Source organism: Pongo abelii, chromosome 11, assembly GCF_028885655.2.
Source record: "Pongo abelii isolate AG06213 chromosome 11, NHGRI_mPonAbe1-v2.0_pri, whole genome shotgun sequence".
NCBI lineage: Eukaryota > Metazoa > Chordata > Mammalia > Primates > Hominidae > Pongo > Pongo abelii.
This window is the reverse complement of record NC_071996.2, coordinates 124,886,365-124,901,999: the sequence shown is the minus strand read 5'-3', so window position 1 is coordinate 124,901,999 and position 15,635 is coordinate 124,886,365. Positions and strand designations below refer to the sequence as shown.

The 15,635-nt window shown below is 39.9% G+C and overlaps 1 protein-coding gene across 1 annotated transcript in view; it reads left to right on the top strand.

Annotated features, from left to right (window-relative positions):
• The window catches only part of EPHA4 (EPH receptor A4), a 147,882-nt gene that overhangs the window by 111,415 nt on the left and 20,832 nt on the right, over window positions 1-15,635 (top strand). Inside the window, exons 7-9 of the mRNA XM_024243504.3 lie at window positions 4,226-4,350; window positions 5,622-5,781; window positions 6,743-6,854. Coding sequence (XP_024099272.2) covers window positions 4,226-4,350; window positions 5,622-5,781; window positions 6,743-6,854 — 397 coding nt within the window. The remainder of the gene's footprint in view (window positions 1-4,225; window positions 4,351-5,621; window positions 5,782-6,742; window positions 6,855-15,635) is intronic.

Below are 15,635 nucleotides of genomic sequence, written 5' to 3'. Positions count from 1 at the left end.
TCTATGAAAGAAGTCCGTGGGTAGATAGGAATGCTTTTCAATCTATGATGCATCTCTTTCTTGTAGTAAGAATGTAAAAAAAAAAAAAAAAAAAAAGACTGTGTTCATCAGCCCCCAGCTTCTTCCTTACTTTGCTTCTGACACTCAGCAGGTATATTGAGTGCCTACAGATAGAATGTGTGAGAAAGTGCCCTCCACTTACTCCTCCCCATCACCCATGAGAGAACTTGAATAAGAAGAGGGGCAGTAGGAATCGTCTCCTCTTAAATTCTAGAAAAATGGGTCCTCTGACTTGACATTAGAAAGTGTTTTCTCTTTAAGACTACTATAAAAATTTCCCAATAGTTCTTTTAGTTAAGAAGAGGCTAAAGTATTTGGTGGTACTTAGTCTGATACCAAGAATTGTTTTCCATCTGGCCATGCTTACCCATTCCCCCTCTTGGCCTTGTTCCATAGGTGCTCCTTAAGTATGTGTCTAGTGGCTGAGTTGATGTTGAGGAAGAACCTTGTCTCTATGAGATTTCAGAATGTAAATCAAAGAACTGAACGGCCACTGAGAATCTTTTTTTCCACTTGGTCTTTTTATGCTGACCAAATTTTCTACTATGATTAGAAGCTCTCTTTTGAACTTAGGCATTGATTGGTCAAAGCTCTTATTGGACCATATATTTTAAGGGTGGGATGTACAATCTTTAAAAAAAAAAATTCTATTATCTCCTCTTCTAATTCTGTAAGCAAAAGGCAGAGCCCTGGAATATTGCAAATCAGGATTCAAGACATTTGGGTTGGGCATTGTTTACCAAAGTGTGCAAACATACCAATGGTGTCATCAGAGATGATTTTAGGGAACACACCGATGAGATGTTATATAATACTGAATTGTCCTGTGTACAATGTAGTTCATTTTCAGTTCTTTCTCAGTAATTCTGAGTACTCCAAGGTCAGAATCTCAAGTGGGTGCCCAGATATCCTTTGCTCCTCTAGCACTGGCTAATCTCCATTTTTAACAATCCCTAGAGAAGTAAGAGTGTCCAGCAAACATTGATAACATTGTTTCATTTACATGCAATGTTCATTTTTATGGTTACTTGCCATTAATTTCAAGTGATTACAGGGTTTCATTGATACCAGTAAATGGGAAATCTCCTTTCAAATACAACTGTTGAAGTTAAAGATACTGCGTTTATTTAAGAAAATATTACTTAAATCATCTTACAAGCTGCAGAGGGATGTGGCAGCAAATGTGTGGCGTGGAAGTCTGATGCTTGGGAAACACTGCGGTAGGGGGATAATTGCAAAATGTCATTGGCAAATGCCTCATCTAGGGAAATGACCCATAGGCAGGCACACACAGTAGGGTGATGCCTTCCAGATGTAAAGTTGAAGGCTGTTTTGGAAATGGGGTAGAAAGAGTGAGGGAAATGCCCGTATGTGGCTTATGATGTGGAGAACATCCAAGTTGCCTCCTTTCCAAAGTGGCAGTATGGCAAAGCCCAGATTTTCTCAAACTCCTTCTTACTAGAGGAGGTAAGCTCTCCACATACAATGAAGTTGTATGTTTTAGGTACATTTCCCAACCTCACTTGGTCATGGATTGCTTGTGTCATTGTGCCCTGATAACATGCTCTTCTGAAGAACATCTGATCAATAATTTAAACTTTACAGCCATACAACACAATACTTTTTGTGAATTAGATCTATGTATTCTACTTTTCTTTGGTTGCATTTATTTCTCTAGTAGGTATGAAAGACAAAGTTCAACTCAGCAGTTTTCTGACTGTCCTCAGCCTAGCATTCTATTTTCATTTAGTCCTTCATTCTTGCTTGCATTTCTCTTTCAATCTCTCCTTATTCTCCATTTTTATGACAGCTGTGTCAAGGTACACTCTGTTGGTTTATTTTCACATTTATGCATATCAGCTTCCCAAGTAGGGCTGCATTAGAAATACTCTACGAGTTAACGTGATTATATTGCTAACTCCCTGCTTGAGATTTTTTGAGCACCTTAGTTGAGTTCATATTCCCTTTGAATGGTCACAGGAACACTGCTACTCAAACTTCTAAAATAGAAATCAAGCTCATTTCCCATATGCAGCAGTTTAATGATAACCCAACCAGAGAGAAGCTGTCTTAGTTCATCAGTGCACTCCAAGGGCAGGCAGGCAGTTCTTTCCCAAGGAATCTGTTGATTATCAGGATCTGACCAAGACCATTTCCGAGAGAAAGTTCATTTTATAATTTTATGATTTTTCTCCCTCCTGCTTTCTTTCTAATGACCTCACTTTTCTGTTTCATTTCTCAATCCTGAACATCAGAGTTTAAAGAGCTCCTTTTTATGGAGTGTATGCTAAAGTGGTATGTTAGGCAATATATTTATTACCTGGAGTGAAATGACTTTCCACAGCCAGGCAGTTTTCTTAGCCTCCTTGCTACCTCTATATTTTACAAAGTCACTTTTTGCATTTTGTTGGACAATGGCTTTGTGTCAACCAGGAAAGAAAGAGTAAATGTGAGTGTGTGTGTATGTGTGTGTGTGCCTGTGTCTGTGTTGGGAGAAGGGGTCCTTAATGAATGTAATGAACACATTTCCGTTTTTCATTTTCCTCAGATGTTCAGTGGCTTCCGTATGTCTGCCGCATGCAGCTTTGTTCACTGGGGTTGGTATTACTAACCTTGGGATTGCCTTTGATGGAGGATATGTGTATCTACTGTATCTTTCCCTTGTGTTTTTGCCTGAGATCCAATCTGGAATAGCTTTGGGACTGAGAGAGAGGAAAAAAAAATAGAGAGGGGGGTGTGTGTGTGTGTGTGTCTGTGTGTGTGTGTGTGTGTGTGTGTGTGTGTGTGTGTGTTCCTGTTACCATCCCTAACAGAGATGCCGGGAGGGGTGTGTGTGTGTGTGTGTGTGTGTGTGTGTGTGTGTGTGTGTTCCTGTTACCATCCCTAACAGAGATGCCGGGCTGTCAAATAACCCCCTCCAGGAGACAGTCTTTACTGTACTGGATTTAGCTGGAACACTCCCTTGTGTGACTATGGTGTGTCTGCTTGGCTTCCCTGCCATCAGTATACCCGTCAGACGTGGTCAAGCAGGTTTGAAGCTTTTCCCATACCATTTTCAGTGACAATGTATTTTACTTTTTATCTTCGTTCTTGGAGTTAGGGGTTGGCATTCATACGCATGTATTGCAAAAGGGCAGGAGGATGACCCAGCACTAATTTATTCTTCCTCAGTGGCCAGTTTTTGATGTTTGTTTCCCCAGTTTGGGAACAAAAGAATATATACATAGGAGTTAGGAAGCTCCCTAATCTCTGGTTCTCCAGGGCAGCTTTGTTAGATAAGATTAAGGATTTCATGAATGGTTTCTCTTCTCCCTGGAGATTGTGCATGGGTACCAGCCATTGTCAGTGTCAGCAGAGCCTGATAACAGTTGGCTGGAGATGCGACCACCACAGTGGAGAAGTGAGCATCAGGCAGCCTGGGTGTATAAATCTAAAGTGTGCCCTCCTTCCACCCCCATAGCACACCCACTAGAGGACTGCCTTTGTGTCCTTCACAGTGGAAAGAGCAGGCAAAGGCAACATGTCAGCTCTTGTAAAATAGCTGCAAAATGCCACGTGTGTTCAGAGAGACCAGCGCTGCTTGATTTGTATTCATTATTTACATGGTTTTGTTCAGACTGAACTCTTACTGTAATTAAGCAGTACTTTTATTTACATTGGAAAGTATGTAAATTGTTTGCCTTTTGGCATTCCCTACAGTATTTATTGAAGACTTGTACATTCTCTTGCCTGTATGAAATTAAAGTCCAGTAAGATGACACTCATAATACTAGGAGGTAGGATTAGATGTAGCTTTACTGAGCTTAAAATGAGGTCTTCCAAAGGCTGTCACGGCTTACAAAAGGTTAAAAACCAGACAGCCCTCTCTGTACCTACAGCCTTTTATGAGAAATGTCTCTCCATGCTGTGGAAATGGTACTACGGGCCTATAAGCCCACTAGGATTTTACTTCAGAGATTCTCTTTTTAAGACAAACACATGCAAAAATATACTGGAGAGAAGGATGAAAATGATATGCTTCTATACTGAAGAGTAAAATTGTCAAGGGGAAGACAAGACAATCTTTCACACTTTTCTTAAATAAGATGCAATTATTTCTGGCTACCACCAAAACCATTTATTTTCCTAAAGAAAATATCTTTTGTCTTTTGTTTTTTTCTAACAGCACCATCATCCATTGCTTTGGTCCAGGCTAAAGAAGTCACAAGATACAGTGTGGCACTGGCTTGGTTGGAACCAGATCGGCCCAATGGGGTAATCCTGGAATATGAAGTCAAGTATTATGAGAAGGTATTACTTGAGTGAACAACACTCCTTTCCTTTCTTCCTTCCTTCCTTCCTTCCTTGTTTGTTTCCTTCTTTCCTTTCTCCTTCTCTCCCTCCCTCCCTCCCTTCTTTTCTTCCTTCTTTCCTCGACTCCTTCCCATCCTCCTTTGCTCCCTCCCTCCCTCCCTTCTTTTCTTCCTTCTTTCCTTGACTCCTTCCCATCCTCCTTTTACTCCCTCTCTCCCTCCCTTCTTTTCTTCCTTCTTTCCTTGACTCCTTCCCATCCTCCTTTTACTCCCTCCCTCCCTCCCTTCTTTTCTTCCTTCTTTCCTCGACCCCTTCCCATCCTCCTTTGCTCCCTCCCTTCTGTTTAAGTGTTAGCCAGTTGTAAGTCATAGAATACCCGTGAATCCTCAAATCAAATGCATTTGGCTTCCCAATTAAGTATGATTATGAAATTTATCATTTACTTAGTTATCCTGAAAAGTAGAAAATAACAATGATAATACATTGTATTGTAATCTAACTATATCTTTACTTTCTAGTAATGGAAATCAAGATAGCTAAGAAGTTCTAATCTATGAACTTCTTATGACTCATAACAGTTGAAATAATGATCTGTTTAAGTAGATCACTGCTATTCAGAATAAAGATGTGGGTTTTGATGACTTTTAATAGAAAGTCAGGGAAGGAAAATCACATTCTTCAGCCTCTTAAAGTTATAGAAAGGCATTATTTTTACAAATAACTTGTCTCTCTTACAGGACAGAATTTTGAAGAGAGCTATTTGCATTCAAGGTTGTCTAGAAAATGAACAGTTGTCTTCTTTTTCTTTTTAAAGATAATCACTTATTGGCTTCCTTATTAAAAGTAGAAAAGGGACAGGATTTTTCCATTGAAACCATGTTACAACACATTTTACATTTTCTAGACAGAAAATAGAAAAAGACAAGGGACCTTCTCACAGTTATTTCTTTTAAATTGCTGGGTGTGGAGCTAGAAAAGCCAGCAACTATCATTTAATGTTCCTTTCAAAAAAAAAAAGAGTAGGAGGAAAGATCTGGATATGGTCAACGTCAATAGCAATCATACCTGAATTCGCATTTCTTTTAACAAGTAAGAAGTAACAATAGTACTTATAACATCCAAGAGAATATAGGCTCCAGAGAGTTTATTCATCTCCATTTACTTTCAGTTTCTGAGTCGACTGGCTTGACTCCTTTAATATTGCACCTAGTAAGTAAGCAGGAGATTTATTTTGCCACCTTCCCCAATTTTATCTTGCCATGATGTAGGATCAGAATGAGCGAAGCTATCGTATAGTTCGGACAGCTGCCAGGAACACAGATATCAAAGGCCTGAACCCTCTCACTTCGTATGTTTTCCACGTGCGAGCCAGGACAGCAGCTGGCTATGGAGACTTCAGTGAGCCCTTGGAGGTCACAACCAACACAGGTAACAAGGACCACCCAGACTCAGTCACTTCTGAGGCTATTTTTATAATACAGGTGAATCCCATTACAGTGAAATCTAAGGAGTTGTCTGTAATTTTTAGTTCAGCAAACATTTTGCTGCAATGAATATGGCTTGAAATAAGTTAGCCAATGACTGTAACTTAGAAAACTTCATGTGATTTAGAGAAAAGCATTTTCGAAATACTATCTGATTTGTCTTTTCCTATGAATGAAAAATGTTGCCTATTTTTCTCTTGTTTTGAGCCTTCTATAAAGCATGAAAAATGGGATTACTAAACTGACAAATTGAGGGTTACATAGCTACCTACATTCATATAGGGAATTTTCTCCCTGAGAGGATTAAAGAAGGTGCCAAAAATATTTTTTCTCTACTTATTTCTAAGAATCATTTAAATCAAGTTACATAAGCTTTTTTTTTTTTTTTTTTAAAGACCCTTTGGACAAACATATCAAATCTTTAAACATTGTGAGTTGGATTGACTGGTTGACTAAATTTAAAGTGCTTGAGAGGGGCCTACCCATGAGCAAGCATTAGTGTCAGATACCTCCATCCCGGTAATTAATGAACCCAAATTGGGCGTGATTGATAAAAAGATGATAGATTTTTTACTTCAAGAAAGAAATTTTGTTCACAAATTATTAAATAAGAATAAAAAGAAAAGCAGAAGAGAAAGTAGAGTTGAATCTGAAGGGGATTGACATCCTTTGAAATTATCCAGCAAGGGTACAAGGAGGAAGTGGCTTTTGAACTAGGCAAAAATAGGCAGGTTTTTGATAGCTCTCGGGGAAGGAGGTACATTCAAAACTGCTGCCCTTTCTGAAATGTTCAAGTGTCTTTCTCTCTCCAAGTGGCTTCAAAACATTAAAAACTGTGACCCATTGAGAAGTTCTACCTCCTAAGACTTTCCCAAAGGTGATCCTTATGCAATTGTCATTCCCAGTGCCTTCCCGGATCATTGGAGATGGGGCCAACTCCACAGTCCTTCTGGTCTCTGTCTCAGGCAGTGTGGTGCTGGTGGTAATTCTCATTGCAGCTTTTGTCATCAGCCGGAGGTAAGCACTGAAGCCACTCACTGTGCAGCCCCTGACCTTCCCAGTGTTTATGATGGTTTTTTTTCTTCTCCACACAAAGCTAAGGCTTTTGATTGCGTCATAAACATGGCATCTGCATCCCAAGTTTCCTCCTTGTTGCTTTGATCTTCCCACACCCCTACCAAAGCTGCTAGCTGTACCCTGGTGGCAGGCTGAGAGGTCCGGAAGGACCCAGCTAATTGTAGGAAACAAAGCTGAAGAGCAAGCCAGTGGGAGATTTCTAGATGCTTTAAGCTGTCAGGTGTTACATTTATCCCTCTCTTAAGCCTGGACTCACTGCCAAAGGCAAGAAAAAGCCCTGTAAAACTTGGGCCCCAATTTTGAGCTCTGCCATTTGCCAGCTACTACTACATAAACCTTTTTGAGTCTTCATTTCTATTCTGTAAAATAGAGATAATTATTATCTGCCTCAAAGGGTTATTGACAGGAGAATTTTGATACGCAAAATAGATAATACAGCACACAGGAAGTGCTTCAGCATGATTTTGGTTAACAGTAATGGTCACTAAAGCAAAGAAATGGGTATTCACATTCAGTCTTCCCCCAGGAAAGGCCATCAGCATTTCCAGAGAATCAAAGGATTTCTAGAGATTATCCCTTGAGCAAATCGTGAGCATAGCATTGCTCTTGGAAATGAACCTGAAACATCTGAGCCCTTATCCTCTAAGTACTTACAATCTGACTTGATACTTAAAAAATAATCTAAAAAGGAGAGAGAAATAACAGATTGGCAGCATCTTCTTTTGAACCAGTTTTTCTTACTGTTTTCATCTCCATTTACTTACTCTCATCACCTGCCCAGAGGCTCCAGAGGAGTAGTCATTGATATGTGCCCCGCATCTGGGCCTTCTTCGTCTTTTATGTGTAAGAATCTGCCTCTTCCCTGATCGGCATCCCCATATACCATCAACTGTTTCACAAGATGGGGCTGTTGGTGAAAAAAAGGGCTAAGCCTGGGGATGTGAAAAGGATCCTGTTAAATGTAAAGCTTTTCATTCTCTAGAAGAGGGAAGTAGTCCTAGGAAAGAAGTAATTCTTGCCCAAGGTCCTCGCATTGCCATAGTGGTAGGCTGAGCTGCTACTGGCCCCACCAGTAGCTGTGCTTGACTCTCAGGCCAGTGTCTGTTGCATTGTCCTTCTCTGCCTACTGATGATCTCACCAATGTCATAGCAATGCCTTTGGCTATTTCCACTGGCCTGGGCAAGCCACTATGCTTTTACTTTCCTCTGATATACATTGTAATTAGAGTGGTGACCATATAATCTAGTTTGCCTGGATAGTCCCAATTGGTACATGTATTTATTTAATTTATTTATTTTTTTCCAAGACGGAGTCTTACTCTGTCGCCCAGACTGGAAGTGCAGTGGCATGATCTCAGGTCACTGGAACTTCTGCCTCCTGGGTTCAAGCAATTCTCCTGTCTCACCCTCCTGAGTAGCTGGGATTACAGGCACACGCCACCACACCTGGCAGCTAATTTTTGTATTTTTAGTAGAGACACGGTTTCACCATGTTGGCCAGGCTGGTCTCAAACTCCTGACCTCAAGTGATCCACCTGCCTCAGCCTCCCAAAGTGCTGGGATTACAGGCATGAGCCACCATGCCCGGCCATGTGTTTCTTAATATCATGTTCCCACCCTCACTCTCCAAAGTGTCCTGGTATACAGGGACCAATTATGTTCCCTCTAACATAACACAGTATAGAACAACATGTTCTGTACAGGCATCTATTTTACATTGTGATCATTGCTTTTCATGCACAATCTATGAATAGGTATGTTTGATTAGAGTGATGAGTCAAATCTTGAGATGTTAAATCCACAATAAATTCTCATTTCTGTTTCTTTAATACACACACATACAAAAACATATAGACATTGGCACGCCCTCTATATTCTAAACAGCAGAATATCTCAACCTTTGGAAACTTAAGGTTGACCTGCATAGATTTTGAATTCCCACTGTTCTTTCCTTCCCTGGTATTTCATTTTGAAAGCCAATCAAGATGGCCCTCTTTCTTGTACATTGCCATTTAGTTTTGTATATGTACACATGCTGTGCATATAACAACTGGGAACTGTATACATTAGTATATATCCATCTGATGGTGGGAAGCAAGGGGCATGTGGGGGAGTGTATAGGAATTATATGTGCTTTTTTGATTTTATAATTCCATATTTCTGTGTCTGAAATATTCACAGTATACAGAAATAATCTTGGTTGTTAGAAAATAAAGATGTTTAAAGGTTTAAAAACAGATACAATTCATTAAATACCTCCACCTCTAAAAATATTTGATAAAAATTCAGCACCCTAGGATGCTCAGAGCACTTCTCTGCAGAAAGTAGGCCTTGCCTTGTGTCTTGACCATCTCTTTGACTTGACTGGAAACATTCTCTAGTTGTAGCCCAGCTGTGCTTTAGATTTACTTTGCTTTTTTGTTTTTTGGTATAAGTGGCCCTAAATACAGCAGTCAAACTGGAGTAATGAGAAATAAGTTACCTCATTGTAAGTTTCCTTTGGATGTTCTGCTTAAAACATTGGCTTTGATGAAAAGAAAGGAAAAACACATGAAAATGTAATGCGAGGAGACAAGTTTATTAAAAGGCATGACTACAGAAAATAGCATCCTTAAGCTTGATGACTTAATTTCCTCTCTGCTTTTATTGATCACTTTATTATATAAGGCAGGATTGATAGCAGGATGCATCGGATTTCCAATTATGAGTCCCCACCTTAGAGAATTGAGCCTGTCGAGTTACCTAGCGATGATTCCTGTCCCTTTTCCCCCATTAAAAAAAAAATGTCACTTCCCAAGGCTGATAAACAGTGCTTGGTGATTGGTCCTCAATGGATCACTTTCTAGAAAATGAAATGTCAACCCCTTGCCCTCATATTGATTCTTCTTTAGTGTCGGCCGTAAAGCTGTCATGGGAAAGGCCGCCTGGAGCCAGGTAGCAGACAGGCTTGCAGCGGCTCATGCACACTCAGCCAATTCTGCTCACACAGGTTGTCTGCTCTGTTATCTCGGACTATAAATGTTTAAATGGGACAAGAACAGGTGAACAGAGAGCAGACAGGTAGTGGGGATGAAAGCCTGGCCCAGGCTTTTCGTGAGAGGACAAATGAAAGGTAGTACATGGTACTGGCGAAATAATCTTGCCAGACTTCAGCCAGTAGTATGAGAAAGCAATAGATTAAACACCCTAGCCTATAAAATCTGAGTCATGTCCTTTGACGATGGGGCTGCTTTGTGCTTCTTAGAATCACTGAATGTTTATGCCGGAATGGATACTACAGACACATCCCTTATGGGGGTCCCCTTGAACTGACTCCCACTCTGCTGATGGCATGCAAGATTCCTAAGGAAGTCAAGGGACAGAAACTCACATAGTGAGAAAAGTTTCAGTCCTTCTGATGACCTCAGAGAGAAAATCGGCTTGGTGCTAATTTGTCATTTAAGAAAGAGGAAGCAGCCTCAGGCTCACAGTTGGTATCTTGCTAGATTTTTTTTATAGCAATTGTTTCATTTATTTCATTGTACACATTCAACTTATAGGGAGAAGCCTGAGCCTAAGGCAAGCCAGAATAATCTGCACTTTTTTCAATGAGATCTACTTTTTTCTTTTGGCCAAATGGAACATGTAAGCATTTAGGGATCGCGGTGAAAGAATCAAACTACTAAATTTATAAAATACCTAAAATGAGATGTTATACTAGGCATACAGATTTAGCTATATTGTATATTTTTACCACCCACATTTATGTTAAGCAACTTAATTTTATATTTTCTGTAGGCATCTTTGATCTGTGTCTTTCTCATCACTCAAGAGATAATTTCAGAATTCTTTCAGCTTTCCAGAGCACATAATTGTACTTGTTATCTAGGTTATTTTAAGGCACAACACTTCTTGTATCTATGTGATGCTGTCCCTATAAATTTTATTTCAAACTGCAAACAAATCTCTATTTGTACATTCTCTACAGCAAGTCAACATTTCCACATTTATATATTTATATATTTGTGATGTCTACAACATAACCACTTTTCTATATTTTTTTTTAAAGTGATCTTTAAAAGGACTGTTAACAATGACATCCTAAAATACAATTATAAGGTCATAACCTCCAAGACTAATGACTGAATCTATGTTAATTTTCTCTGACACCCTCTTCCCTTTTATAGTAATGATCTCATCAAGTTGTCTCCAAAAGCGTCACAAACTAGTATTAATTCAGATTGTTTTAGGGTAGTGTTTTTTCCAAAACAGTATTACAGTATTTATTGACTGATTGATTGATTGAGACAGGGTCTCACTCTGTTGCCCAGGCTGGCATGCAATAACTTAGTCTCAGCTCACTGCGACCTCCACCTCATGGGTTCAAGTGATTCTCATGCCTCAGCCTCACAAGTAGCTGGGATTACAGGCATGTACTACCCCGCCCAGCTAATTTTTGTATGTTTAGTAGAGATGGGGTTTCACCATATTGGCCAAGCTGGTCTCGAACCCCTGACCTCAGGTGATCCTCCCGCCTCGGCCTCCCAAAGTGCTGGGATTATAGGCGTGAGCCACCATACCTGGCCCCAAAACAGTATTTTATTATTCAAATGTGAAAAACAATTTTAAGAAAAGGCTAGAATACAAGAATAGCACCTATTTCTTAAAGGATAACTTGGTAGTGAGGGGAAGTATTGCTGATAACCAGGCACATGCTGTTTTTATACGAACCTTCTAATGATTGCTAGTGACACTGGGTTTCCGTTTATGTTAGGGTTATAAAGTACCCCCTTTACCTGGATAAGGAAAAAGAAGTGAATTGATTTTAAGAAAAAAATGAAGTGGTTATAGCAAAATTTATATATATATTAGGTACTGGAGGCCTAAAGGGATTAAACAAATAAACGAAGGTCACATGGCGAGTTAGTTGCTGATCAGGACAGGAATTCAGCTCTTCTAACTTCCTATACTGGGATAGATATATTATTTTAATATCTTCTTAACTGACAAAGTTGACCTACATAAAAAAGCTGACATTGGCAGTTCTGTGGAACCAAAGCTTCAAGAGTCTGCTAGTGTTGTTGGTAAGATTTGTAATCTGTGAATTAATGTGCAAATCTATTGCACAATATAAAGTCAGAGTTTGCAAGTTAATTTTCTCCTCCTATTGAAGGTTAAGATATTCCACTTTGGAGCTAAGAGTTCAAATGCTAAAACAGTTATTGTTCAGCCTGTGCTACCACACCTGGCTAATTTTTGTATTTTTAATAGAGATGGGGTTTCACCATGTTGGCCAGGCTCATCGCGAACCCCTGACCTCAGGTGGTCCTCTTGGGCCCTAATTTCCTTCCCTGGAATATTACGATCATGTGAAAATGAAAACACTTAAATGTTAGCCTAATTCAGCTCTGATGAAGTCATGTAAATTCACACAACTGGGGGCAGATGATACCTCGGGAACATTTCTAAACAACTTGCGTGCAACCATTTCAACATGCTATTCATGAACACCATTTAGACATCATTCGGTGCAAGAACAGTGACAGCTTAAAGAAGGGGAAAAAGAAGAACGGCTGCTGTGAATCTTCATGGGTGATGCCGTTCAGTGCTGCAAAGGGACCTCCTGGAGCCATGCTAGTTACGTTGCTTTATTTTTAATATGCACTTTAGCTGAGTAAATTACTTACCTTTTACTAATTAGTTTTGGAACAGTAAACCACATCAATCAAATCTGTCCACTTGACCAGAAAAGTTAGTAATTTAGTAAAAGCACGGTTTATGCTGGGCCCCTGCCTTGCTCCCCCTCTCTATTTTGTTTGTTTTATTGAATAGTCAAGGTGCCAGGAACAGCACGTTGGTTGAGAGGGCTCACGCTGTTCTGCAACAATGTCTGTTAATACCCTTATTACCGTGTCCCTTGGACTGCAGGAGGGCTTAGTTCACACTCTTTCAGTTTCACCTGCAATGTGGGCTCTTTTATCCAACTCCTGCGGCTGAAAGGGTCCATGTTTCCTTCTGGAGCATTCACTAACAAAACACTCCACTCCTTCTCAGTTTTAATCAGCTTGTCTACATCTCTATAATTAGAAAACCTTCAACAAAGTTTTCCTTCTGCCATTCAGGTGATCAGCCTCAGATGTCAGTTTTGAGTTAGGACTTCTTCAGGCAGTGTGGCTTCCTGCAGGCTGGCTGCCCCAGTAGTGAACTTTAATGGGCTTTCTTTCCTGGGATGATAATGGGCCACACTGTCCTACACTGAGCCAAGGCAAAAGGGCCATCAGGTGTTAAACGTAGAACAGGACACAGGCATTTTTGTTTTCCAGGTATTTTTAAAAAGCAAACAGACTACTATTAGCCTTTCAACAGTAATCCTTGTGTTTTTTTTCAGCCATTTCCTGCATGCAGTCTTAAGGGTCCTCTCCTCCAAATAACACTCCACGTAAAAAAATCTCATTTAAAAACACACCTCCACCACTAATTTAATTCCTCTTTCTATGTTTAGAAGTCTGAGGAAGGGACGGGCGTGTCAACCTTATAATTAATGACCCCTGTCATTTTGTATTTCCTCTGGCTTTGCACATATTTAATGAATGTGCTTGATGTAAAACAGATAAACACTTTCCCGGGCAGCTTCAGGCCATGGGTTTCTGTGGTCCAGGTTTTTGTTTCATTGACAATTTTAAGTTGGTACCAAAGCTTTCTCACTCTATGCATTTGTTTTTCCTTCTTCAAAGGAAAGAAATTCAAATCAGTATTCGAGATCTTAAGTGGTTTAAAAGATATACTTGTAATTTTAGATAATGCTTTTAGGAGCTCTGATAAGACACAATCTTTCAGACTGGCAGGACCCTATCACACCCTTGGGACCAATCAATGGCATTTTCCTGACATAAAATGTTATTTTAGTAGTCCCTGACCTAACACTCTTATATTTCCTTTGAAAGAAGGGAAAGGACGGGGGTGGAGGGAGGGGAAGAAGATTGGAGGAGACTTCATCTTTTATAGAAAGTTGTTTGGCTTCAGGGTATTTAAACCTGTTTAGTTACTTCTATGAAGCAATGGATTTTAAGAGCAGTTGAATTCATTTTAAGTGAATGTACTGATATAAAAGGTAATACTACTTATAATTAACTCTCACCGGGTATCCTTATGTAACTAATCTTCAGTAAGAGAGGCTCTATGAAGTCGTGGGCTGGATCAGGGCTTCCACAAAGTCCTGTACTTGCTAGGAGAGCACGTGGTGATCCTCTTGCTCCCCAACCCCCACCCCACCCCAGCTCCATGTCCTCATCTACAGGGAAACTGAGCATGTGTCTGTCTGCCTGGTTGCTTTCAAAGAGTTGTCATGAAGATGCAATTAAATAATAGACTCTGGCTGGGTGCGGTGGTTCATGCCTACAATCCCAGCACTTTGGGAGGCCTACGTGGGCAGATCACTTGAGGTCCAGAGTTTGAGACCAGCTTGGCCAACGTGATGAAAACCTGTCTCTACTACAAATACAAAATTAGCTGAGCATGGTGGCAGGTGCCTATAATCCCAGCTACTCAGGAGGCTGAGGCAGGAGAATCGCTTGAGCCCTAGAGGTGGAGGTTGCAGTGAGCTGAGATCATGGCACTGCACTCCGGCCTGAGCAACAGAGTGACACTGTCTCAAAAAATAATAAGTAAATAAATAAATAAATAAAAATAGACCCTTTGAAAAGTTAAATGCAAAGGAAAATGCAAGCTTATGATTTGGGACTGAAATACTGTACTTCACAGTTAACTGTAGTCACTGGGGTCTCTGTTTTGCTAAGTTGGTTCCTGCTTTGCAAACAGTTAGGGGAGAAGATAATATATGAAATGAGAGCACTTTGAAAAGTTAAATGCAGTGTAAAAGTGCAAGGTATTATTATTTGCCAGGGAATTATCCCCATGGAGAAACATCTGTAGGCTCTGAGGGGCTGATTGCTGAGCTGGTTCCTGCGCTGCTGACAATTAGGAGAGGAATGTGGGAGGGAAGCTTGGAGCATGTGACCGGGATCCGCTGTCTCTCTGTTGCACTGCCTAGTTCCTTTAGGTTCTCTGTTATTCTCTCTTTTTCATAATCATCTGCCTTTCTACCTGTTCAAAGTTTAAGAGTTCAGGGTATAGGATTTTGACAGGACCACACTGCCAAGACACCTGGCCTTGGGGGAATTTTTCCTTATCTCAGACCCTGTTTCTTTTTCTGTAAGAGTCTTGCCTTACCTTGTCTTTGAAGCTCTAAGAAAACATAGAATGTAAATTCCAGTGTAAATTGTACCTTTCTGACAGAAACATAAATGTATACATTTTATTTACTAATTTGGTCTCAACTTCCCAAGCTTTAAACAGCTGTGATATCAACTGAGTTGATTTTCTGATTCCTTTAAGTGAGATATATTCTCCTGACTCACTATGTATATATATTCAAGATTTTTGATTTGCAAGGCTTGAGTTGATTTTCCAGTTTGTATAAGAGATATGTATACATTTCTGATTGAAGATTTATATGTACTGAAGATTTCTAATCCACAAAGCTTTATAACAAAGCCAGATTTACACTATTAAAAGTTGTAGGAGCAGAATGCCAGGTTTAAGACAATGCACCATTTTACTGAAAGTGAATTAGGCAAAGCAAAACAAAGCTTCTCATTTTTACCCTTGCTCATTTTTTTACAAATTAGGGAACATAATTCAGTACAAAGCAAATACTTACTTTTAAACATTTTGTTAATAAGT